This window comes from Takifugu flavidus, chromosome 8 (genome assembly GCF_003711565.1).
Source record: "Takifugu flavidus isolate HTHZ2018 chromosome 8, ASM371156v2, whole genome shotgun sequence".
NCBI lineage: Eukaryota > Metazoa > Chordata > Actinopteri > Tetraodontiformes > Tetraodontidae > Takifugu > Takifugu flavidus.
The window spans coordinates 3,730,167-3,757,969 of NC_079527.1; the positions used below are offsets into that span (position 1 = coordinate 3,730,167).

General features: G+C 38.4%; 1 protein-coding gene and 1 non-coding gene across 2 annotated transcripts; one reads left to right on the top strand and one right to left on the bottom strand.

Moving 5' to 3' along the window:
• The first annotated feature begins 75 nt into the window (after window positions 1-75).
• Window positions 76-15,171, top strand: LOC130530198 (calcitonin gene-related peptide type 1 receptor-like). Its single transcript, XM_057041175.1, has 13 exons — window positions 76-224; window positions 8,358-8,412; window positions 9,316-9,448; window positions 10,519-10,626; window positions 10,887-10,999; window positions 11,589-11,680; window positions 12,290-12,419; window positions 12,500-12,653; window positions 13,132-13,192; window positions 13,519-13,585; window positions 13,905-14,123; window positions 14,297-14,338; window positions 14,415-15,171. The coding sequence occupies exons 1-13, from the start codon at window positions 175-177 to the stop codon at window positions 14,688-14,690; spliced, it is 1,500 nt and encodes a 499-aa protein (XP_056897155.1). The 5' UTR covers window positions 76-174; the 3' UTR covers window positions 14,691-15,171.
• Window positions 15,172-16,849: 1,678 nt separating this feature from the next.
• trnaq-uug (transfer RNA glutamine (anticodon UUG)) lies at window positions 16,850-16,921 on the bottom strand. Its single transcript has one exon. It is a non-coding gene; the product is annotated as a tRNA-Gln (tRNA).
• Window positions 16,922-27,803: the final 10,882 nt, after the last annotated feature.

Sequence of the window (27,803 nt, forward strand, 5' to 3'; positions counted from 1 at the left end):
AAATCAAATGACATCATAAAGGCAAATTTTAAGGAAGATTTAGATTGTGCTTTATTTTGAAAATATTAAAAGGAAGTTGTGAAACTATACTGACGTTGCTTGCCAACTTGACGAGCCCGGCCAGTGTTGACAGAAGTGCAGCATGAGATCCTTCTCTGATCCGATCATGCAAGCATGGCGATATTGGGAGGAAATGAAAGTTTGACAGCTCACTTAAAGAAGAGGTAAGATTGCAATATCAATTTCGTCGAATTTGTTCTGAATCACACTGGAGCTGCTCAGACGTTTATTGCACTTTGTTGGTTTTTGGTCCTTCGTGCAACTGAAGATGTAAGGTTACAACAGTAAAACCCGATCATTAATGTAATATATAAATCATGTCACGTCAATGGATGGTACAAACTCAAAGACCACATTAAGTAATTTGTACGTGTACAAGTGTAAAATAGCTCCATAGAGAAGATACACAACAGAATGCTACAAATAACAAAGCACTGTGTTTGGGGTCATAAATCATATTTCGAGATTAATCACTGACTAAACATGGAAGTTGCTGATGGAATTTTCATGGAATCTAACTTCTTTTCCCCCACATGGAGATCTATAACATTGAGGATAAACTGAGGTTGACGGAAGGTCACACCCAGAGCTGGACTGTTGCCTGCTTCTACTGTTGCAGTTCTAAGTACCACATGAATAGAAATAGAAGCAGAATAGAGTTGAATTAAATGTTGAACTTCATTATCTACCGTAATATGAAATACAGCGTGTGGTAATGTGACACTGCAGTAAGTTAATGGAGGTAAAATTAAGTGACACAGAACAGATGAGGTTGTCTGTATTGCAGGGATCCGGTCGCGATGGCAGATGAGTTGGTGCTCAGTCCCAGTGTTATACATTGCCTGGGTTCTGTGCTGGTTACTTAATCTGCATCGTTGTGTGAATTTGAGTGTGAAAGGATGGTTTCAGACAGTAATGTAAAGTTCTTTGACTGATATAAATACAGCCTGTTTATTACAATTTAATTATATCAGATTTATTCTTTAATTGTTATGCCTTGAGCGCTAACTACTCTAACACACAAAAGAAAGTTTGGTTTTTTTACATCAAAAATGAACAAACATTGAAAATGATGTGAGTACTTTGAATTTTACAATATTGCTGTCAATAGAATACATTCTTGAGTACCTTGAAGAAATTAACCAAGTTTAATTTGAGTCAGCCTTTAAAACCAGGAAAAATGCAATTCTTTTGCAATATATTGTTCTGTCATAATATCTGATATATAAAAATACTGTATCACCCAGTCCTGTCTTCCAGGCATGTTGATATTAAAGGAGTTGGATAGATTGCAGTGACTGAATTCTTTTTTTTTTTTTGATATTATATCGACATCTGAAGTCCTGACACAGACAACTGTTCATTAATGAGTAGGTGGCTTCTCCACTGGTCCCAGTTAAAATTCTGCAGTGTTCATCTCCGTCCATTTGCATTTTCCCCAAGCTCACTTTGCACAGGAGGCCTTCAGTGACACTTCTATCCTCCTCACTGCATTTGTGCTCTGCAGGCTTTCCCACCATGGTTGTATGAGTTCAGTCATTAATATCATTCATGTATGTTCAGGAATACTGAACTTTTGCTGCCAAGTTGTACTCATCACCCCCAAGGCATCGGTCCCAGGGTATTTTAGTTCTTGCTCTGACTCCACAGTACAGTGCATCTGTCTGTGGGAAACTTTTTCCCACCCCCACCATATTGTCAGTGTCACAGCATGTCTTTGACTAGAACAGCCTGCTCTTGCCAGGCAGCGATCAGTGTATTAATAGGTGCTTTGGCTGCAACTTTTGCCCCAACCCCCACCTCACTCTGCAGCCATTGGCCCTTTCATAACACAAACATGCCAACAGTACCCCTTACCCCGACACCCCCCCTCTATCCTCCAACCTTTGAAAAAAAAAAAAAACCTAAAACAAACTAACAAAAAAGTGGGGAGGGGGTTACACATAGTGACAGGTAACTGATGCTTGTTGTTTGTATTTTTGCATGCATTGTATATGATTGTTTATTGTATAATTGCATGTATTATTGTATATAAGAAAGCACATTAGTTTTAATACTGAATTTGAAATGACATCAAATAATACAATATTAGGCATCATGTTTCTACTATAAGTGTATGTTTGTTTTTTTGGGGGGGGTTTTTTCCGTTGAATTGATGTAAGTGAGTTTTAAGTGCAGTTGAGTTCCAGAAATAGTACCATTGTTTGGGAAACTGTGTAAAAAAGCTGTCTTCGTCATTGGAATTTTTGCTTTTACGACATGGCTGGGAGAAAGTCCTACTTTCCTCCAGAGAATAAACAAAGATGTCAGTAAGCTGTAATGAGAAATGGTTTGGAGCAGCAGCTGACCATAATGGAGCACTATGTCAGGTTTGTGCTTGTTCCTACACCGATTGATAGGTGGAAAAGGCTGCCGTGGTCAAAGTTTGTGGCATCTTTGTCGGCTCAGCTTATCCACATCTGCATTCTGGTGGGAAAGAGCGCGCTTGATTATTCAGAGTCCACCACTCTTGAGTGCGCTCAGACCATTGCGCCTGGGGAGCAGGTCCTCTTTTATAGCACAGCCAGCACAGCTTTTAAAGTCCTGTGAAGGAAACTGCAAATGAAAAATGTAAAGACACTTTCCAGCACATCTTCAAGCTGCAAAGACTATTTTTGGATCTAGCTATGGGAAACTAACCAAGTCAGCAATGATTCATGCACGGTTCAATTGCTGTAAACCCTTGCGCTGCTACGCCGTAAAACTTCTTTACAGGATAGGAGAGCATAAAAGCCGTCCTTTGAAAGTAAACTGCATTTATTCATGTTGAAAAATGGGTGCACCATAACAAATTAGTGAAATGAAACTCAAAGGCTGTGCATGCATACTTCTAGACATACACATCTTTCCCATGCACAACTGAACCTTCCTTTTAACGTGCAGAACATTGACTCTAACTCCCTTGACCTCTGCTCAGGTTCATGTAGTCTTTTTGACCTGTAATCAAACCTCTGTGGAGTCTTTGCGTAACAGAATGTTGTTGTTCTATATGCGTACACAGGCGTTGACTGGTTTTTGGCTCTGAACGTGTTAAATGAAATTGGGCTCTTCGGAACTGATGGCCTACACTCTGTTCCAAGCTCTTCTTGCTTGTTATGAAGTAAAATAACATTTAAAGTCCTTCCTGCAGATTTTGCAGCATCAAAACCAAAAGATTGACTTCAATATAAGTTTTTGTTGAGCAGAGAAAACGAGCACTCATCACTGCGGTATTGAAGCATTCATTGCTAGTCTTGGATAGAACAATTTCAAAAGGCTTTTTTTTCTTGCTTTAAAGTCAAGAATGGATATATTTAAAAGGCTGTATGTAAAAACAAGAACATAAAAAATCTGCATGAATCTTCCTCATCTTTTGTTATTGCTAATGACAGGTGTCAGAGCCAGTTTGCAGTTGTAATCTGGCAGATTGAAACTCATAAATTAGCGAGAAGATATAATATTGAGAAGAACCTCAATATTAAATAATGAAAATTATAGAACCGTTTTATATATAGTGTATCAGGCTTGGCTATTTATTTATTTTTAGAGTTTTTCAGTAGTTCCTTGATTTTCATTTGGGGGAACTATTTCTTTTTATATATATTATACAATTTTTTTCTTTAACCTACATGTTTTGCTGTCATGTCCCTTCAGGCAAAGCCCATTCCATGCCAATTGTTTTATAGATCTATATGTAACAATGGATTATTTTTATCCTCTGGGACTGTTGCACATGGGAGAAAAGGGAGGAAGTGTTCACAGGATGACAGAGGAAGATAATAGTGTCCTTCTCGGCCTTCAGCCTTCCTTCTTCTTCCCATGCACACATGCACTAAATTGAATGTAATCGCTTTAAAATCAGAGTTCCTTTGATAAGGTTTCTGACATCACAAGAGACATCACAATCATTGTTCATGATTATTATTGATATTAATGATAAGGGATGTTTTTAAACTGTTTGTAAAACTCTCATTGGCTTGGCGGCAGCTCAGTCTGTAGGGGACTGGGCCGAAGAGCTGAGGATTCTTGGTTCAAGTCGTGGTTCGAACAAAACATGTAAGGTGTTCTGGTACCAAGGAGACATGCCAAGACATCTTTAGAGCATTAAGGTACTGTAATTGGAGCATTTGGAGGTACTGTCACACCCTACAATGAGCTGGCAACAGATGTGTACCCTGCCTTCACCCATCTGCCCCTGGGGTAGGCTCCATCCCCCTTCCCATGGAAAAGAAAAACGCTTTAATTTGAATTGTTAAACTGGTGAATGCAAAAGTTACAAATTACTTGTAACGTTTTGTGTTCTGATGTGCTCCAATGAGACAGATGAACTCTTTGAAGCAGGGATACTCGAGGGGATAGGGAGAAGAATGGAGACGAGAGGCCTGAAGTGCCCCATCAGTTTAGGATTGCTTTCAAGGTCCACTGTTAAATTGATGATAAGCTGTTGTCAGAAATCAAAAGCAATACAATAATACACTGACATGGTTTTATGGTGTATATTATTTAAGGCAAGATAGTACTGGGTGTACCCTCCCTCTGACAACCGCGGCAGGCTCCCAAGGAAAGAAATACAGTATATTTTGCTAAATATTCAAGGATCATCCTTGCAAATTTCTTACATAGAGTATTTGTGGCTTGTTTTTCGATTGTGCAGGCTCGAGATTAAATTAAGCCTTGTGAGCAGTTTCAAGGGGTGAAAGCTTATTCTGGATGAGAGTAAACAAGTTGGGTTTTTTTTGCTTCAGTTATTAGCTTGGTGTTTTTTGCTGTGTCTTGTTTTCCCTAGTGTTGTCTCTGGTATGTTGTCTTATCTCCAAAAAACACCCCCCGTTTGCAGTCACAATGATTCTTGCTTCCAGATTCATCATTTAAGTTGTCTTTCAAATATAATGATTGCATTGTTAAACACATCTTGGCTTTTGTTGCTGTGCAGCAAAAGGAAGATTTTGGCCAGCTCTTACTTTGCAAGTATGTCATATTATGGATTTTTGCGTGTCTGGTTTTTCTCAAAGTGCAGCACGTTTCAGGGGGGAAATGCAGCATTTCTGGGCAGTCTGAATCAAAATCTCTGTTGCACAAACATCTTGTGAGAAATCTACAACCCCTGTGACCTCCAACTGTTTACTTACGATGCCACTGCCTTTAGTTAAATTATGGTCGCTGTTATTGTATGTCAGTGATCTTTGGTGTCGGAACAAAGATCCTGTTACGTCATAGCCACATCTGCAGGCCATTTCATGAGGTACAAAGGCCAGCAATGCCAAAATCTGTTGTAGTTACATGAGAATATTTTGGTGCATGTGTCATTAGAAAGATTTTACAAAAGATCACGTCACAGGGTCTGTAGGTGAAGACCAAATAAAATATAATATCATTTTTTATTGTTTTTCTATTTACTGTATAGCTTCTCATTCTTTCCAGACATATCAAGAGGAAGAGTCTGTTTAATGTTTCATGATTGTAGAAGATTAGCTCTGCCCCATCTATGCCCTAAAGTTTTCTCTCAATTCTCAATTCTGGGAAGTTGAAAAATAGGTGTGTTGTTATTATAGTTATTGTTATTGCTTTTCTTATTACCGGTGTGTTTTTAAAACGATTGTGAGTTGGTAGACGAGGCCACTAAAAACACACAGTTGTCTGCTTCTACATACAAACACAACTACTCCAGTGTAAGTGCTTCGGTTGCCAAGAGACCAAGCAGATGTTGGAGTTACTCTCACATATCAACAGTTTAGATTGATGCTGCACATTTTATTAATGCTGTGTTTGATAGAGACATGAAGGCATGAAGGCTCTCTAAATTACAGAGTGAGTGTGTGTGTGTGTGTGTGTGAGGCATGATGCATTAATAACTGGACTATGATCTATAGAAAATATTACATGTGATGCAGTTGAGTTTGTGTGGATTTGGACTATTTATCTTAGCAATATGGGGCTTGTTTTAAATCCTAGGTGTGTATTTATATTTTGTGTGTCTGTATGTGCACAGTATGTTTATTAATGAACCCTTACTGTTATAACTCAGACCTTTGGCTTATAATGATTAATAACTAAAATAAATAATACAAGCCTACATTATCAAGACTTCATCAGCTTGAAGATTAATTTAAAATACAGTACTTTGCTGAAAGTAGTGCCTGAATTTAACCTCATATTTACCAAGATGTTCCATTTTAAATTCTGCTTCTGCAGGTGGGTCTTCAGGGTACTAGTGCATCAGGATAACACAAGTCCTTTCTCCATGAGCGACAATGCTAAGGGGAACACCTATTGGCATCAGATCACCTGGTGTTTAAGAATTAATGCTTAACAGAACATTAATATTGATGAACTTTAATGGTAACCTTTTAGGATATGAGCTCTTTAACCACCATGAATTATTGAACATGAAGACACAGAGAGGTCAGGTGAAACCTTCACTTTTCAGTATTATTGTTGCCATAAGCCGAAGACAAATGAAACCACTTGGCTGATATTCGCTTATTGTCCATAGAGTTTGTTGGTGACAATGGCGCACATTTACTGCTGCCAGGGTAACGTGTGTGTATGTCCTTGGTTTTACAATGTCCTGGTCATGAACAATATGTGACCAGAAGCAACTGTGTACACACCAGATAGAGAGGCATTGCTTGTTTGATTCTCTTTGAATAGAGCTGGAATTATAAATAAATATCTGTTGCTCATAAACCCAAACAACCATCTGTGGGAAAAGATGTCACCCGATTGTGTGCATGGGAAACATCTCCTAGATCTTGTCAACACAATATGTGGGACTCGTGTACAAGATATGACAGACACCGATAAAGCAGGTTGGCTACTGAATGCTCTGTGGCTCTTGTGAGATAGAGGACGCTACACCTGCCATATTTTTTGTGGTGTTTAGTGGAAAAATAGAACTTATATTCACAGCTCACTAAGAATTAAATTAAGCATTGTTCCTACTCACCCGCGCCCCACTGATGGAGAGCATGAGGGTAGATAAGCTGAACTAAGACATTTAGTAAGTAATGACAATTGAAGGCAATATGGATCTCCCAACAATCAATCATAAAATCTAGTCATATTGTTACATTGTAACAGCCTTTGCATGAAATATTTCTTTAGGTGGCAATTGTGTTGGGACTGGCATTTCAATGTTTTTGTGTTGATTAATGCAGTACATTATATTATATGTCCAATATTATTATATATGAGCCTCCTATTTCATATTATTATATTGGACATTGAGAAAGTAAAAGAAGTGGGTATAAAATGTTAATATGCTTTATGTGTAGAATGTAATAGGGGAATGATTTCATAGGGGAAAGACATTGCCCAAGTCACTGAATATCAAATATCTGAAAAGACAATTTTATTAAAATTCGTTATTAGAGCTTAAAGTGTACTGTGTAGGTCTGGTCAGAGAAGTGGTTCCGAAAAATCCTTAATCAAACTGATGCTCAACAATTCTGCTTTTCTTTGTACTCCGAACTGTTTGTTAAAACTGTTTATCAAAATAGCAGCCTGGCTTCAACTGAGAGTTGTTATCTACCCCTTTCTAGCAAATATTTAGCTAGAACAATCGGACAATATAATTGACTAAAGTTTTCATATGCACAATCTGAGAATCTGCATCATTTCAATTTCCTTGCAATTGAATTAATGGTTGCTGTCCTTGGAGGCTGACTTTCCATGTGTACAAGTCAAACATCTTTGTTTTTGAGGTTACAGACCACAGAAGTCGAAACGTAACAAGGGACATCTTGTACTTTTGCAGCAGTTGTGTTGGCTCATAGAGACTTTGTTGTGTGCTGATCAATTATTTGGGTCATTCATCTTAAGAGGAAGCAGTACGGTACATGGAACTTGTTGCCCCTGACCTCAGCATCCAACAGTAATAAACACGCATATGTTTCTGTGACCTGTGAACGAGAGGAATGACTCCTGGAGCACCAACTTCCTGTTCTGATGGATGAGAAAATAAACATGATGAAGAAAAGAAACCCAACACACATCATGCATGCGCATGTAGTCATGACCGATTAAATTACCGGTACTTTATTTTTTCCATCATGGAAACATGGATAAGATCTACATATTTTATTTCTGTATATACTGACATCCATATCTAATATTGCTATGACATAGCTGGTGTCCACCTTCTGTAAATAGAGAAACTCTTGGAAAGAATTTAAATGTGTGGAGGTCTAATGATGTTATTTCAACAAAATGTAGCCAATGGACCAAAAATAATTGCAGTGATTCATTTCTAAATTATTCTTTCTGCATCCCTAAAATAGAAACATGTGGAGGACCGTAGCTCTTTCTCTGATAGTTGGGCTGTTGTTGATTGAGGTAAGTACTTGTGGAGCTTTTCTTTTGTCACCCTTTATGTCAGCAGCATGTTGTGGTCATATACAACAGGTGGGTAATATGGTTAGATGAGCCACCACTTCCTACTGCTGTGAAATGTAATTCAGTTTTGTTGATGTACTGTTTATAATATAGTATCAATCAATGGGAATTGTCTTGTCTCACCAGAGCATGCATTGAAAAAGTCTCTTTTAACAGAAGAACGGGTTACAAACATCTTCTTGGGTAGAGAAGCAGGAGAAGAAGAAGCACACATGCATGCACACAGTACTTAACATGATACAATGAATAATACTAGGTTCTACAGTTCTATATGAGATGGAGAGTGATAATAGATAAATTATTGTTATGGTCACTAACTTTTTTTTCTTTTATTTGGTATATTAATGTTATATGTGGTCATTGAGTGGCTTGGTAGAAAAAGACAGAACTGGAAATGTATTATAGCCAAAGAGCTGCACGTTTGTAGGACTGCACCTAAAGTGAAACGAAGCTGGGATACGCACCGTAATTCTCTAGAGGAGACACTGAGTGGACAGAACACATCAAATTGTTACAAAATTGTAACTGGTCCAAAGACATACTGGGAGATCTTTAATCCTGCAGACAAAAGAAAATTAATACTGAAAATAAGAAATACTGTTCACATTTGGTACTTAAAGTAAGTGAAGTTTTATCTGATTAACCTCATTTAACTTTTTTTTTTTTGCCAAAGTTTATAACTCAATGACTGAATTCCCTGTCTGGTCTGACTGAAGCTTAAAGTCATTGTCATGTTAATTGGGCATCAAATGAAGGTTGTTGAGTCCTTGTGACTAGAATGAAACAACACACAGGACGAGTGTTCGAGTGTTTCTAACAAACAGAATTTGAATTTATACTTAGGTGTCCCAGGCTGAGCAGGAGGAGAATTTCAGCAACATATCCACCCCACTAGGAATGTCCCAGCACCAGATTCTGGCTGCCCAGTTTGAGTGCTACTTGAGGATAATCCATGATCCACCGCGGACGGAAGAAGGTGATTGGAATACACTTGTTGTTGTTGTTGTTGTAATAATCACAGCTCAACTATCTATGTCTGTGACAGTCTAGACTCAGTTTAATTGGGACATTTGTCTAAGGGAGTTTACTCTTATTTTGGGTTGTAGTCAGTTCTATCTATCTATTGTCCAAAGATTTGGCTGCAATATTTAGGGCAGATTGCATGAATGATGTGATATAACTGTTATAGTGAGGTATCATCCTATGGGTTCAAACAGTGACCTTCTTAATGGTTATGAAGTTTTTAAATTGTGACCTTTCAGCCAATATTTATGGCATGAACTAACAAATTCAATTACAGATTAATATTGAATAAATCCAGAAATCAAGGCATTTTTGCATAATGCATGAGAAAATGTCATTTGCAAAGTTATTTAATCAACTGTATCCAAAACCATTTGCATATTTCTTGAAACGTTAATATGCTAAAAAGCTATAACAATGAGTTAAGCATGACCATCCTTCTCTACATTACAGTAAACCAAAATATGGAACATGGAAATGCAGCTACTTCCTACATTTTTGAAAAGAGTTTATACTTACTAGATGCAACAGGTATCTTCAAATTTTGATGCAGCCATTATTAGTTGTGTTTGCACAGTAAGAGAGAGACTTACAGACAGGAAGTTAGCCTGAAAGCAAGGAAACGGGACTTTTGTTTCCTTCCAGTTGTTCAGCCTTTGAAATGTTATTTTGTGCATCGTTTCCCAACATGCCACTGTGCAACCTGGTACCAACAGGTTTCCTTCTATTGTTGGCAACCTTTTTGTACACTGACGTTAAACACCCAGTTTGAAGAAGTGGGCCACGCCCTTTTCTTGTCAACAGATATAATTATTTTATACGCACAGATGTCTTTCTTCTGTGTCTGAGAGGGCAGGGATGGTAGCAATGTGCAGAAAATTGTAATGGACATCAACAAAAAAATATCTCTTATGCATCATTTTGAACCCAAACATGTGGTTGTTTTTAAATATATATTTTTTAAGCTGTTAGTAACTGCAAGCGCTTCTTCCTCACCCGATGTATCACTACTGCCCCCTATAGGTCCTTACTGTAACCGTACGTGGGACGGCTGGCTTTGCTGGGCAGACTCTTTTCCAGGAGATGTTATGCAAATGTGTCCAAATTACTTTTATGACTTTGACCCTTCTGGTAAGGCCCACACTCACATGCAAAAAATATAATTTTACCTTCTAAAATGTACCTACATTATACGTATAAAACACTGTTTAGTCCTGTTGCTGTTTGCTATATATTTGGAAAAATGTTCGATTCAAATGCCCTAAAAATGGAGTGGTGTGTGTAAAAGGATTATTTTATACTGTTAGTCCCATGGAAAGTATCATGTGCTGAAAGTATTCTGTTCCTTGATCAAAGGCCTTGACAAGATCTTTTTTCTTTCTTTTAAATAGAGAAAGTAATCAAAGTGTGTAACCCTGATGGCCAGTGGTTTCACCATCCAGAGAGTAATCGAGTCTGGACCAATTACACTCGGTGTCAGGCCAACACCAAAGACAAAATAAAGGTGAGGAAGATGTTGAATGCTGGAGCATAGATAATGGTACATACCCATTTAGTTTGGTACCTAAATGAACTGGCTACTGTCATTTTTTGGAAAGAAAACTCTTAGTCCTCTCTTGAGAGGACTGTCGTGACACAACTTAAGTATAATGCAATACAGCTTCACTTTCCTAATGTTCTCTGATGGTTTAGTTGATTCAATTTTCAACCTGCACTGAGAGGAAGCTCTTTCACCATGGACAAAAAAGCTGTAGCAACACTGACTTTGCACCGTTGTCTAAACGGACTGTAAACTGCATTTAAAAACAGCTGTAAAATTACCAAACTGTATAAACTTCTCATCAAAGCAATAAGCATCTGACCTGGAGGTTCATGTATGTACGCTTCAATTACATGCATTACAGAGTCATTAAACTCTTTTTCAGCTCCACCTTCCCCTCCCTAAAGGTCAAATAATATTTTAGAAATCTCAGAAATCCATTTTACCACTGAAATCGATATTTTCAGGGAAGATCAGAAGAACTAGAAAAGTGAAATTAAGATTTAAGATATTGAAGTTGATTTTATGTAATGTTTGTGTTTTGTTCCTGTAGCTTGCCATTGGTCTCTACTATCTGGCCATGGTAGGTCATGGGCTCTCTATTGTGTCCTTGATCGTCTGTCTGGTCATTTTCTCCTATTTCAAGTAAGTCTCATGTGTGGAAATATTGTGGAGACCTTTATATACTATACCTCCGTCTGTTCTTTCCTAAATCTCTGCTGGCTGAACAGCTGAAAGTAAAGTGATGTATATTTGTCTGATATTGCCATTGCAGGTTAAAAACAAGAAAAAGTCATAATTTGTGCAACTGGTCATTGTAAAAAAAAAATATATATATATATTATATAATTCAATTAAACTCAATTTTATTTTTCAAATGTCTGTTACAATCAAGAATCTGACTCAGGACTTTACAGAAACCCAGCAGCTAACTGACTTAAATGAGCTAATTGGGGCATTTATCCCTTTTTTTGACATTCATGCTGTACACATTAAATATGGAACCATGTTGCGACATTTTCTAACAGTTAAAAAAAATAACTAAGTAAATAAGTAAACAAAATTAAAAAGAGAGATAGTTTTACTATCTAGAGTTTTGCTAGCATTACTAGTTGGAGTGACTTTGTCACAATGAGCTACTCAAACATGTGTCAAAACAGTTTCTGACAATGTTGCCGCAGCCACCCATTCCTTTGAACAGTGGTCATGAACTAAAGACCGTAAGTTTCTTTCTTTTTCTGATGTCCCTTCCAGGAGTCTCAGCTGCCAGAGAATCTCCCTCCATAAGAATATGTTTCTCTCCTTCATCATTAACTCCATCGTCACCATCATGTGGCTCTCGCTCTCTGTGGCAAATAACCAAGCAATAAATGCCAGCAATGAAGTGAGCAACTTTTTCTTTTGTTTCTTTCCCGTCAAATTCCTAAAATTCCCTGTTTTAAATCCTCCTCCCACTCCCATCAGGTAAGCTGCAAAGTCCTGGCAGTGCTGACGCAGTACACACTCACCTCCAACATTTTCTGGATGTTGTGTGAAGGGATCTATCTGCACACCCTCATTATAGTGGCTGTGTTTGTCGGGGAACAGCAACTCTTCTGGTACTATGTTCTGGGATGGGGTGAGTACCCACCCAATAACAACCCTGAGTAGCTTTTCTCTTTCCTGTCAAACTGCAGTGTAGTGTCATAATGCAGGTCAGTGATGTGGAACCTGGTTTTACATTATGAGCTCCACTCTGTGACGAGTTACTGCATCATCCCCAACAGACAGCCTTCAATTTAATATAACTCTCCAAGGAGGAGATTTTCATTACTGCTGTTAGTGGACCTAAGGCTCTTGTAGCTTTTCTATACACTATATTTCATGAATAAATTATTTTGTATCTGGCTATGATTCTATTGTATGTAGATTTCCATTCATGTTGTTATAGGTATATAATTTAGACGTTGTCTCTCTGTGCAGTAATTGTATTTTACAATCTGCCCGTATAAATTGCCACTGCCACGCTAAGTTTAGGAATGCTATTTCAATGTTCTTTTGCTATATCTGAAGAGATTTAGGCTGTTCAGTTATTTCTGTCTCTCTTTCTTCAAAAGGATTTCCCTTTGTTCCTGCCATTACTTATGCCGTTGCTCGTGGGATTTTCTTTAACGACAAGTAAGATGTCATTCCAATGCATCCACTGTTCATCAAATCCAGGAATGTAACCGCATGTTACTTTAGAATCCCACCAGTGGCTACAAATTTTATAGCGACAATCAATTTTAATTGCTTACTAAACTTTATTCCCCTTATGACGACCTTACTCTGATTTAAAGATATGGATCTACTATTGCCATATCAAGTGGGATTTGCAGATTCTAATTGGCTCACTGAGATTTTATGGTAGTGCTCTATGAGTTCTGATAAACCTTTTAGGTGACAGTTCACATTAAATGATAGTCGTTAGTGTCGCACTTGGTCACTCACACTCTCCTTTGCAGATGCTGGATGAGTTCACATACGCACCTGGTCTACATCATTCATGGGCCAATATATGCTGCACTGATTGTGAGTAATAATACTGAAACTAGTGAAAACTAATACTCTGTGTGTGTGTGTGTGTGTGTGTGTGTGTGTGTGTGTGTGTGTACTATACAGAACTTGAAACATAATCTCCACCTCCATTTTGCAATTAAATTAAATTTGATAAATTGTGCTGCATGTTTGATAGTGCTACAGTGCCACCGTGCGGTGATACTGTGTAACGGTTTATATAGCCTGATAAGAACTTAGTCATGTTCAAGATCTGTTCGTATTGCTTGATTTACAATACTGTCTATTCCATGTCCATTCCTACATCTGTGTGGCTCCTGTCTCTCTGTCATAGGTGAACTTCTTTTTTCTCCTGAACATTGTACGGGTCCTGATCACCAAGTTGAAAGAGACCCACCATGCTGAGACCACCACCTACATGAAGGCAGTGAGAGCGACACTCATCCTCATCCCTCTGCTTGGAGCCCAGTTCATCCTCTTCCCCTGGACACCAGACGAATGCAGCAACTGCACCATCTATGACTTTGTTTTCCACATTTTTTGCCATTTCCAGGTACCGTCCTCACTACACCCCAAACATGCGTTTTAAAACACAATTCCAGACCTACTGTGCAAAATCATGGACAGGATTCTGTGAACCGGATCACATCAAACATGGCAAACTTAACGACACCCCTGCGTGGTCCCTTCTTTGATGCCGTTGTGATGAACTGTGTCATTTTGCAGGGACTCGCAGTTGCAATCATAGTGTGCTTCTGCAACGCCGAGGTACAGTGAAACTGAAATGTTTCAGAAACAAACAAAGAGAGAGTCATTTATGGTGAATATTCTCCTTCACATGCAGGCCCAGGCCGCGCTGCATAGGAAGTGGGTTCAGTGGAAGTCCAGCTGCGGTAAATCCAAATGGGTCGAAACTCCCCCGACCAGCAACCACTTCAGCAGCAGCTCCATAACCGAAACCAGCTGCAGCAGCCTGGAGCCAGCGGCTGCTGCCTCTGCTCTATCTGTTCAAAACTTCCTGTCACACATGCAGCCAAGCACCAAAAGGCAGGAGAAGAGCAAAATATGCAGCAACGGTGATGTGGACATGGCGAATAGGAGGGAAACGCCTGTCGTATGAATGGCTTTGCAGTATCCCACAGAACCAAACACATTCATTATGGTCTCGCTGAACAAAGAACACTTACGAACGTGAGATGTCGCCGTTGAACTTTTAGATTAAACGCTGACCGAGTGGGCACAGGCTAACTTCTGAACACATAGTCCAATGACAAACATTATTTATATGATGTGTAATCGCAATGGCTTTTGTGTACATGTACGCTTTTGATGTAATGAATCCACTGACTGTTTGTACTTTTTTCTATTTTTTTTTTAATGTTTCAAAAAAATTAAGATGTTTGGTTTTGCAAACTGGGTTTTATTAATCCGTTGCCTCATAAGGTCTTTGAATGCTTTTGACTTGCACCAGTGTGACCAATGAATGTCATATCCCAGTGATGTAATATATGAAGCTTTGAATCATTTCAGCCGCCAGAATTCTCTTTTTTTAACAGTGTTTCTAACAACGCAAAATTAAATTGATCAGATAGACAAAAGCAGATGCACTATCTGTGTTGGTTTTTTCTTGTTATAAATGTACAAAAGTTTATTATTGCAGGCAAAACAAATAATATAGGAGTCTACTTTCAAGTCAAAATAGTCAAATAGTGAGTTTCATTTTATCATTTTTTATACTTTATTTGATAAAATAAACATGCAATGTGTATAACAGCTTACTGGATATGAATTGTGATATATTAATTTTCTGAAATTCTGTAGAAATGTGTCTTTTGGACCAACTTTAGGTTTGGCAAGTTGACATGGTGTAACTGTGTTCCCAAGATTTACATGATGAGCACATAAAAAAGTGCATGAAAAGTGAGGCTTGCAGCATCTCTGCTGCCCTCTGGTGTCGGGCTGCACTAAGAAAAGTCCAAGCCGCCACCCTGAAAATATTTTATACCCTCAAACTGCTTTTTAAGTATAAATGTTACTGATTGTTTCTGACTAGCTTTGACACTGTTATGATGGGCTCGGATTAGTTGATTTATTATTTTAGGGCATAAAAATGTCTGAAACTGCATGTTTGGCAGGTGAGCTCTGATCTTCATTGGGTGGATAGTTAGGAATTACCATTGCATCATTATTGTCACAGTAATTTTCTTGTTATAGAGCACTATTATATAAATGTGTTCCTGGTGGAAATGGGTTCCTGATAGCTGGATAACTTAATGTTCTTGAATGAAGTTATAATTGTGTTTTCCCAGTCTTATATTCATTCTCCAGTCAATCTATTGAGATTTAGGTTATTAATCAGACTTTTGAAATTTAAATATAGGAGGCTGTGGGTACTTGCAAAAAAGAAAACAGGGAGGGGATGTCAGATGGGTAAAATCAATTATTATCAATTTATCAATTTAATAAGAGTTGCCAGTGGCGTAGTTGCCAATTCTGGTGGTCTCTGGCAAATGCCAATCGACCTCTTTGGTGCCGGGCAGTCAGCACAGGGCCCACTACAGGACGTCAGGCCCTCAGGCCACCCTCATGGAGCCTGTTTCTGATTGTTTGGTCAGAAACATTCACACCAGTGGCCTGCTGGAGGTCATTATGTAGGGCTCTGGCAGTGCTCATCCTGTTCCTCCTTACACAAAGGAGCAGATACCGATCCTGCTGAGGGTTTAAGGACCTTCTACGGCCCTGTCCAGCTCTCCTGGAGTAACTACCTGTCTCCTGGAATCTCCTCCATGCTCTTGAGACTTGCTGGGAGACACAGCAAACCTTCTTGCAACGACACTTATTGATGTGCCATCCTGGAGGAGTTGGACAACTTGTGCAACCTCTGTAGCGACCAGGTACCGCACCATGCTATCAACACAGATGTTGATCCAAGCCAAATGAATAACTACAGCAGTAGAAAGTCAGTCAGTAAAAAATCAGCCAAAAGAGAAGAGGAGGGAAAAAAGTATCAGTGTCCTCAACCTGGGAAGCCATTCCTGTTTAGGGGGCGTCTCATTGTTGCCCCTCTGATGCACCTGATGTTGATTTAATTAACAAGAAAGCTGCAGAAACTGATTAACAACCCCCTCTGCTACTTAACTGAACTTTGACTGATAGGTTGCTATACTCTGATTTTTTTGAGCAGCGTATATATACATATGTACAGAAACAGAGGCGGATTCAGAGCTGATAAATCTCACTTTAACCGAGAATTGAGAAGAAGCGGTTTAGAAAAGGATGAGGTCCCACCGAGATTTGAACTCGGATCGCTGGATTCAAAGTCCAGAGTGCTAACCATTACACCATGGGACCATACGGCCGCCGGCTCTGTTTCGGTTCATTAATATGATATGCCTTTGTGTGTTACGAAATTATTGGGTTCGACTGGATTAAGAATAACCGGATAGGTATGGTCAGCCGTGCGAGGCCAATCATCGGATCGATCGGAATATAGGTTCGATCTGACTTTAGCATTCGCTAATAGTTATTAGGGTCTAATCGGTACCAACTGGCACTATTGTTTTTCAAGTGTTAACCCCCCTCCCCTGAGTTTTTGGTTCGTTATTACTATTACAACAAACAAACAAACAAACAAACAAACAAACAAACAAACAAACAAGGTACTCGAAAATTCACGTAAATGTGTTCAACCCCCACCACAAGTCAGGTGTAAAATTACGTATTTTTTTGGCTTTCGAGCACGCGGGGGTTGCAAAAATGGCTCTACAGCGCCACCTATGTACAAGGCCCCCAAATGTCGTTTGACCTTGTTGGAATGTAAAATCAATCATGTTATTTAAATTTCATATTTACATGTACCAGTTTTGAGAGAGGTTTTTTTTTTTTTAAATCAGAATCATTGTGTGCTTTTTGTTTATCATATTGCTTAAAAGGGTGTCGGCTGCAAAAACGAAACTGAAAGTGTTGGAAATTGTTGGGAGTCATGTGAGATTGTGAGTCTTTAAGGGACATCTGAGAGGAATAAGACCAAATATAAAAAGATGATGTTCACAAGGAATTGTATCCATGGAAGGAAACTACTACAGTGTATAGACACAAATTGCAGCAGGTGTGTTTACAAAGTACAGAAATAGAACAAATTAAATACAAATAAGATTAGAACATAGGCATAGAGATAAAAACAAAAATAAATTATAAGCGTATTAACATAAATATAAAATAATATAGAAATAAAATTACAACATAAACATTAAACAATTATTGTAATTGAATGGGTTTTGAGGGCACTGAGCTGATGCATAAATCCAGTCAAGAGAGCACAGCTCTGACAGAGAAGGATGAATGATACAGTCTAATGGCAGACTGGCTGCAGGAGTCTGTTGCTGAAGCTGCTGAAGCTGCTGAAGCTGCTGAAGCTGCTGAAGCTGCTGAAGCTGCTGAAGCTGCTGAAGCTGCTGAAGCTGCTGAAGCTGCTGAAGCTGCTGAAGCTGCTGAAGCTGCTTCAACTGGACTGTGTTTCTTCTCTTTGAAGATGTTTCGCCTTCTATCCAGAAGGCTTCTTCAGTTCTGAACTCGCTGGGGTCCGAGCTTGAAAATATAGCCCCTGGGACCACTGGCATGTTAATGATCTGAGTGGTCACCTGAGAGTCGTTGGCTGGGTTGTTGGCAGGGTCATTCACCTAGTTTCAGACAATGTCTTCAAAGAGAAGAAATAGTGTCCAAAGAACAAAGAAAACAAAGAAAACTATCTTGGATAACTATGACCTGGATGATTGAGAATCTACACAGACAGCCTCTTCCATCAATTCATACAATCCACCTCCTCTATTTCTCCTTATGACTAAAAGTCACGGTCTTAGGAACAATTCAGATGAGTCAAAACCCTTGACAAGTTGTTCATGTGAAATCTTTGGAAAACCCAAAACAGATTATCCTTCTTTGTTTACATGGTTCATGCAACCCTACAACAGCATATTGATGCATTCTTTTGTCTTAATAGAGTAAATTATTTCTGAATATTCATGTACCAGGTAAAGGAAAAGGGGAGGGGGGGGGGTCACTTGATACCTTATTTCCACTCTGTTCTTGGTTTATTCTTCACTTCATAGGTGACAGGAGTTATAATAACCATAAGTACAACATTTGAAAAGCTGCTCCTGGTGCTGCTCTGCTCCAATGCAGATGCAGAGCAAGACCTTTCAATGGTGGAACTACACAAGACCAAGACCAGGAACAGCTTGGCTCTGGATGGAGCCCTTTCATCAATAACGACAACAAAAATGGTTCACCTGGAGACGTCACCAGCAATCACCAAGGCTTCGAAAAACGGCCACATGTTTTAAATAGTTCACTGGTGTTGTAATAATAAATAGTACCACATGGAGGCAGCAAAGTCTACCCGTCTGTCTATTTACAGCGCAATCAGAGCGTTTTCAGACCCTTTTACTCCAGTTGTTTTGTTGTGTTCCAGTCAGGGCTCTGACTGGGCCAATCCTTCACGAAATTGCACCTGTTCCCTGTTGGACTGCACCAAAATATTTTTATGTCTCCAAAGGGCAATTTGGTTTGCAGTACAAATCAAACATTCATTGCAACTGTACTGATCTGATGCAGCACAAATAGAGAGAAATAAGATCTCGTGCAAAAAAAAAGCAAAACATAAATAATTACAATAAATACACATATGGAATCATTACAATTTCATCAGTGTGTAATCCCATCAAGCTCAATGACAGTTTATTCACAAAATCAATGACAGATGTGGCAAAATACTTAAGGTACCTTTGATTTGTCTTGCATGGATAAGTATATATTCTCTTGGAAGGGAGAAGCTGAGGCTCTGCATGAAGATGCTGTCAACCAGACGTTATGGATTATTGTATTTATTTATCATGCATATAGCTGTGCTTTGCTGTAATCATTCAAGTAGTAGTCATTCAAGTGACTTGTTTTTTACATGTCATAGGTGTTTTGTTTTTTACACCAGAATGGTGGAGTGCTGAAGTGACATTTTCACCTGAGAGATTACCCCATTCATAGATGATCTGTGGAGCTCAGTCAGGGACCATTTGGGGTCTTGGTCATATCAATATTTTTTCTTTTTGTTTTAGTATAATTCTGCAACAAAAGTAACACATAAAGAGTCTATTCATATCACAATTGTTCCAATGACCAAAAAAAGGCATCAAGTTTACTATTTGCAAAATTATGTGACCTGTTGTTAATGTAATATCCTACAGTTTATACAATATATGCACACACGCTCTATTCCTGTCATCATAGTATTTAATACATCATGCATGTACGAGCAAATAAATGCACATAACTAAGAAGGATTGCTGCTAAATGTGCTTCTGAATTTTGGATAAAGCGCTACAACCACAATAATTGGGGGACATGGCTACTAGCAGTGCCATTGCTGGTTTAACCTATATATATATTATATCTCACCTAGAAGTAGGTATTTATGATTACCGGTATCTCCCCCCCCCCCCCCCCCAATTTTATGTAATATGATTTCTAATGCTTGGATACAACAAAGGAAAATGAATCCAGGAGCAGAAGAGGACCAGATAGTCTATATCAATAAGTAAATAAAAAATCACATTCGGTCAGCACATATGGGACTCAGTGTAATCCCAGTCAAACGGTTAAATCCTGTTTGAGAGATTATCTCAACTTTTGCCTCCGAGTTTGTCAACAGTCAGACCTGGGTGTGATAAGACTGACTGTTGTGCATAAGTCAGTTCAGTCTCTCAATCTGGTTTTCTGTTGTGTGCTATAAATTGCCCCTTTTATTTTTTTTACCATCACACATTAGCCATTTGTTCTGGTTTTTGACATGCAGGGCTTGTTGTCAAACCTGACTTTCCATCCACATAATCAATGTATTGGTTCTATTTTGTCTTTTACCACCAGAATAGCTGCTTTTATGTTGGCTCAAAGTCACATGTTTTGTTTTTCTTTTCTTTTTTTCCCCAGTCTGACCTGAAAAATCACTGGTCAATGGGTCACAAGTAGTGAGCTTTACCTTTGATCTAGTTTGAAACCCTGTTCACTTTTGAATCAATCTCTCAAAAGGTTTAGGACAGATTGTCACTCGGCCTCTGCACGATGATCCCAAACACATAATTACACAATAATTTGGTATTATGTAATTAATTTGGTATTAAGTGAAATCTAGCTCATATTGTGTTGTATTGGTGTGTCTTTATTCCTCTGTGTGATATGGTGCAACTGCGATATTGTACATATTACATTGTTTCTATTTTAATTCTTATATTCCATGTCTTCTTTGTACCATATTTTGCATTCATTACTGGTCCAACTGGCCTTTGCTGCTGTAACTCTGTAATAAAATGTCCTTATTACCAATAATCTAATTGTCTTATCTTATCTTAACTATAAAGTATTACTAAATGAATTGTGTTATTAAATTTTATGACATTCTCCTCTGAACGTGTTTGGATTACTTAAATCCAACTGTCCTTACAAGGCCAGAGGATTGTCAGATCTACTAACTATATTTGAAATTAGTGATATTCTGAGACCATTACATCACTTTATGTTAAACATTTTTCATCACATTGCAATACTAAATAACCAACCCACGAAATCCAATGCCCTCTATCTCTTGTAAGTTTCTATCTTCATCATAATGAAAAATGTTTGTCTTTAGTGTGTCCTGGTCCTAGCTGCTGGCACTGCAAATGCTACTGAACCAAATCTAACTGACTTTAAATGAAAAGTCACTCACATGTTGAGAATTTAAACCTATTAATTTTCACCCAACGTAATGAGTTGCCCATATAATTCATATCTTAACTTGTGTTCCACATCAGCATTGTTACTCACTTGTTTTTTCGGATACTGTACTTGTCTTTAACATGAGAGTCAATCTTGTGACATCACACTGAGATATACCATAGTTTTGCAGATAAAATTATGTGGACTTTACTATCCAGATCCACTGCTGTGCTCTGCCCAGTATAGGTATAATTCCCGTCTTATATGCTAATTTTCATCATCAAAATGTCTCCACATATTTCGCATAGTTTGTGTATCAATTTCCTATTTGTGATATATTTAGGCAATACATCACGGCAGGCTGTGGCATACACTCATTATACCTAAGGTAAAAAGTGATCTTGGGCTCAACGAGTTGAAGTACGGAATTGGAATATGAGCTGCATATTATTGCCAGCCAACAGCAAGTCAAGCCACACCAATTGATCAACCTAGAGTGACTTTTAAGGAAACTAATAAACCACAACACTGAATGCACCACCACGGGTGAGGCAGCAGGCTGACCCACAGAGAACGCTTCTCATTCAGACTTGTGTACCCTGCATGTTATTGATGTCTCCTCCTGCTGAGCCTCTACTTGGCAGTACATTGTGGTCTGGCTGTGGCTCTGACCTTAAATGCTCTGATTGGATTCAAGCAATAGACTGGACAAAAAGTCAAATATCATGTTTATGCAATACCAACGGCCTTGGATTAGCACCTACAGAGCCATGCTTGCTTTCACCATTATTCTTATAATATCTCTGTTATAAGAGTTCAGTGTACTTATATACACGTATATGTATGTGTGTGTGTGTGTGTATGTGTGTATACACATACATACATAAATACACACAGCCACATATATATCCTCTGACCACTTTTCAATTTAATAATTCATGAAAGTTACTTAATTATGCATTTTTTTCTCATACAATGACACATCAATTCCAATTCTTTGACAGACATAAAAATCCTCCATTTGCTTCACTGTGTAACGTGTTAGCAGCCAGCAACCCCCTTCTCACTTCCCTTGGGTCCAGGTTTGATTTTTCACTGAAACTCTCCCGATCCTCCTCTTCCTCTTCTTCCTCCTCCCATTTTGCTCCTTCTATCATTTCGCCTCCCTGAATTCCGCTTCATCTGCACTGACACGCAAGGCTCCTTCACTGCATTTCTGTCACATGTGATCCAGTCACGCAGTGACCTTGCTTCACGCCTGCCTGGCAACGCCGGGGATCGTTTCTACGGTGGATACAGCGCATAGAGATGATAAACTGACAATCCTGGTAGTGCAAGTTGTGCTGCAAGGTGCTGCAAGTTTTTCATCAAGAGTTTGAATGTCTGATGCTTCTCTTTTTTGACGTTCATTGTACATTTGGGAGCTATCTGTGAAATTTATCTGACATTTGGATTTCCTCTTTGAATGATCAATGTGACATTGTGAGATCAGTCTTTCTCCTTTGAGTCCGCTCAATTAAAATTAAGAAAAGAAAAAATGTAGAAAGTGATCAAAGTCCTAATATCAAAGTTCTCACAATAGAGAATTTAAATAAATACATAATAAATAAATGCAGTCAGTTTATGAAAGACATTAATTTCTTATAAAAACAGTAATTTTTCTAGATATGCAGTTCTTGTTCACATATTATGGGGCTTTTGCCCTTTTCCCCCTCTTCTTGATCTTGCCATCACACAACACGGGCTAATTCTCCTGTTTTAGTACAAAATGGCTTTTCATACTGTCACCTACATTGATAGTGATGTGCTTTAATTCTTTAATTCTCTAAAACTGTGTTGTGGGCATTGCATCTAAAGATTACATAATTCCTTTTTTCTCTTTTTTCAAGGCAAGAATTTTCACAATCAGTCTCAGCCACTGAAAAATGTTCTCCTCAAGCAACTTCTTGTTTTGGAATTAAAGTAAAAATAATTGGCAGGGGGGAAAACACATTTATCTTTGGAAATTATGGCAAATATAACTTTACTACCACCCAATGATGAATCATTTCAAAGCTGCTAAAAGAGTGAGGCAATAACCCAATTAACTCTATCAGTGTCGACATAAATGGACAGTTAGGTAAAAACGTCATGTTCCAGTATTCCACACATAAGTATTGATGCAGACATATAATACTTCTTTTCTTTAGACGTAACAATGGATCCAGTGACTCATATCTGTTCTTTAAAAAAAAAAAAGTTCAGACTCTGCTGACATAAACCAGCGATATCCAGATGAAAATAGCTCCCTGGAAAGGCAAAAACTGAAAAACATCATCTTTAGCACCGTTTTTAAAATATACAATATACATATCACAAGTACAAATAATGATAGTTTTATAGATTAAATTATCATAGAAATAAATATAAACACTGATGACTATGCACTTTTTTGACAAATTTTTTACATGTGCAATATAAACTGGTAACACATGAAATACTGTGTGCAATTAGATTGTTGTCATCATCAAACAGAGTCAAATATAGCACAACATGCCCAGGAAACAGCACTGGGGCCTTTCATTCTTTAAATATGGGTAGATAAAAAAAACCATCACATGACTCATAACATACAGCACAATTGATAATGGATCTGATGTAGCAAACTTTATGGAAATTAGGTCAGACGGGATTATTTTGGGCCAAAATGTTATCCTTCAGACATTTATCCATCAGAGTTATGACCCTTTCACTCCAAGAGCCACTTACCAACAGAAGACCGTCTCCTAAAAGAGATCTATTTAAAAAACACACAACACAAGCATGCTTGTTCGTTCCCGCGGAGCTGAAAGAGCCGTAAATCAGGCAGAAGCCATGTTTTTGCTTCCAGACCCCAGGTGGGTCACCTCTGATAAAACCCACAGTCTGCATGCTGTACTGAGGAGAACTCCCACAGACAAGCTCACACTGTAAACTAAGACTTTCTCTCCATCTCTCCTCTGCTGTCTCCCTCTGTGTGTGTGTGTGTGTGTGTGTGTTCTTTTACTTGCTATATAGTAAGTACCAAAATAGTCCTTCCTCAAAGCAAAGTGAGGACATTTTTGTAAAGTGAGGATATTTTAGATTTTACTTCAGCTCATTGTCACAGGATGTAAAGGATTTTTTTCATTGGGGAATGTCATTCAACTCCTGTACTGGCGTCTTCATTGGCTGCCCCTTAAATTTAGAATAATTTTTAAAACCCTTCTTTTGACCTACAAGGTCCTCAGAGGCCTAGCTCCATCCTACCTGGAGGAGCTAGTGATACCTTACCAGCCCAATAGACCGGACCGCTCTCAGAATGCTGGTCTACTTGTGGTTCCCAGAGTCTCTAGGAGTAGAATGGGGGGCCGAGCATTTAGCTACCAGGCCCCCTGCTATGGAACCAGCTCCCTGTCCAGGTACGGGAGGCTGACTCCATCGCTACTTTTAAGATCAGACTTAAAACCTTCGTCTTTGAAAAAGCTAATTGTTACTAATTCTGTAGTTTCAGTTATTATCATAGACAGACAGATTATCATACTTAGGGGGTCGTCTAATTATTAGGTCACATCTTTGTTATGCTTTTATAGGCCAAGGCTGCCGGGGTCCAGAAACATGATCACCTGACAGGCCTCTGTCACCCCACTGGGTCATCGTCTCCTCTCCTCTCCTCTCCTCTCCTCTCTCTCCTCTCCTCTCCTCTCCTCTCCTCTCCTCTCCTCTCCTCTCCTCTCCTCTCCTCTCCTCTCCTCTCCTCTCCTCTCCCTCTCCTTCTTTTTTTTCCTTGCCACTGTTGCTTGTCTGGGGTCAGGCCCTGGGATTCTGGAAAGTGCCTAAAGATTTTAATGATTTCATTGCAAAAAGACATTTGCCCCCAAATGAACAAAACAAAGCAATGGATATAGAATAAGTGGAATAATGGAATAAATAATAATATTCATGTAAGGTGGGGTAAGATTGTGATGGGAAAGTTCCTTCAGGTACTCTTAGTGTATGGTGGGTTTAGAAAGCTGTAATCCATTCTAGGGTAGGTGAGGATAAGTAGTTTGTCAACAGAAGAGGAGTGTTAATGGTCTCTTTTTAGCACTTTAAGACTGCTGTGACCACACTCTGGACCTAAACAAGATTTAAGATTTTCTATTGGCTCAAATGACAAGAAGGCTTATGGAACAGCCTGTAGATCACCATAAACAACATTCAAAGGTATTCATCTTCAACAGAATTTTAAAATAATGAAGGAAACTTCTGGTACTTTCTCAGAAGTATTTGAATTAGTTCACTAAATACATTAATTTACAACTCTATATAAGCCTTCCAAAGTGAGATAAGATATAAAAAATCTAAAAATGGTTCTATGACATCTAAAGTTTTCATTTATCTCTCTTAAATAAACAGAAAGCAGACAACCTACCTGTCCAGAACGTTTTTTCTCCTTAAGGGTGCTCCTGTTTCTGAGAAACAACTCTATGTGAACAGTTCACTTTAGGTTATTTCTGTGCATGCTTTTGCCATGTTTCATTTCTTTTCTATTGGCTCAAATGACAAGAAGGCTTATGGAACAGCCTGTAGATCACCATAAACAACATTCAAAGGTATTCATCCTCAACAGAATTTTAAAATAATGAAGGAAACTTCTGGTACTTTCTCAGAAGTATTTGAATTAGTTCACTAAATACATTAATTTACAACTCTATATAAGCCTTCCAAAGTGAGATAAGATATAAAAAATCTAAAAATGGTTCTATGACATCTAAAGTTTTCATTTATCTCTCTAAACAGAAAGCAGCCAACCAACCTACCTGTCCAGAACGTTTTTTCCCCTTAAGGGTGCTCCTGTTTCTGAGAAACAACTCTATATGAACAGTTCACTTTAGGTTATTTCTGTGCGTGCTTTTGCCATGTTTCATTTCTTGGTGCGTTAAGTGTCTCCTCCTCCTCCTCTCAGGCCTCCTATGCACACTAGCGTGCAACAAATGCAGCAAGTAGGGACACTCTTAGTCAAACATTTACTGAAAGCAGATCTGGAAGCTGTATCAGATTCCCTCACCGACACTGTTTACAGTTTCACGCTCAAGTCATATCATCATCTATATGGTCAACATTGAATGTTTATGTGGGAAGCTTTAAAATTTTTACCATCCAGACATTTTTTGATGATGCCAAGGCTCGCCTTATCATCCTCCTGTTAGCTCACTGACACCCCCCCATACACCCCACCCCCAAAACAAACCACTCCTTCTGCAGTGTAGTTCATAAATGATTCAGCTTAAGCATGTCAAGGAGCTTATTACTTTGCCAGGAGAGTCCCAACAATACGACTTTCCCCATTTCACCTTGCAGCTTTTAAAACCCCCAACATTTAAAAAATTTAAAGCAAGTCATCTTGTGTTGCATAACACTTGGGTGGGTTTGTGGCTGCAGCAGAAATTCAACAGTATGAACTATGAGGCAAGAATGTCAAGAACAAAGCTCGCTTATTAAAAAAGAGAAACTGAGCTCCACTGCCTGAACACGGGAGTCATGTGTTGGTGTGATGTGTGGTATGTTTGTAGTTTTTAGTCACGCTCTTGGCCGTATGTACATATAGTCCATTGTTTGGCCGTATGTACATATAGTCCATTGTTTTTGCATATTTGTTCCCCAGTTTGCAGTCGTATGTCTGGAGGCTTTGGAACCAAAGTGTATCATTTTCTTTCTATAATGGCTCTAAATTTAAATTTAAATACACTATTGCATAAAACAAAAATAGTAAATACAAACCTATAGGTTTATTTGACCCCACGTAACAAGTAAAAGTATTAAAAAAAGCTAGAATTCTGTTGTCATCCAAGACAATTTGCACCCTTCAAGAGAACATGAAAAAATACGAAAGCTACAACCAAAGACAGATGTCTCTTATATAAAACCAAACCTTTTGAAACACACAGCAGGCATGCAACACCATGGCTCTCTGGCCTCAAATATTCCTCCATCAACCAATTAAAAGAACGACTGATAAACTGATCTATTTTAAAAACATATTTTATATCAGATGTATGATGGGTACCGGGCAATAATTACTAAGACAGACATTTTGACTCCACATTAGTTAGGAATAATATACCAGTATTAAAACACAAATGTGTGTTTAAAAGAATTTAGATTATTATGTGTGCATTTGCGTGTGTGTTTGTCTGTTTGTGTATGTGTGTGTGTGTATGTGTCTGAGAGTGTGTGAGAGAGAGAGCTGAGAAAGAGAGAGAATGGAATTCTTTGACATCATTCAAAAACAAAATAAAATAATATTGAAATTATTGATTGAAATAACAAATACACACAGTCATTTCTTTTGCAAAGCTGTCTCTGATGTTTGTCTAAGCTTTTTGGATCAGCTTGTTTGTTCCATTTTGTTCTGTATAGTTGGTGCTAATTTTGTTCAGGCTGTTGCATCTTCCCGTGTCTTTGTCTCATTGTCTGATTCTTCCTTTTGAGAGTGTCTTTTACCTGA

Bases quoted from the DNA above. Each gene is read 5' to 3' on its own strand.
- LOC130530198 (XM_057041175.1), top strand. From the start codon at position 175: ATGGCGATATTGGGAGGAAATGAAAGTTTGACAGCTCACTTAAAGAAG. The intron at 225-8,357 runs GTAAGATTGCAA...TCCCTAAAATAG, and splicing joins ACAGCTCACTTAAAGAAGAG to AAACATGTGGAGGACCGTAG. The intron at 11,681-12,289 runs GTAAGTCTCATG...TGTCCCTTCCAG, and splicing joins GTCATTTTCTCCTATTTCAA to GAGTCTCAGCTGCCAGAGAA.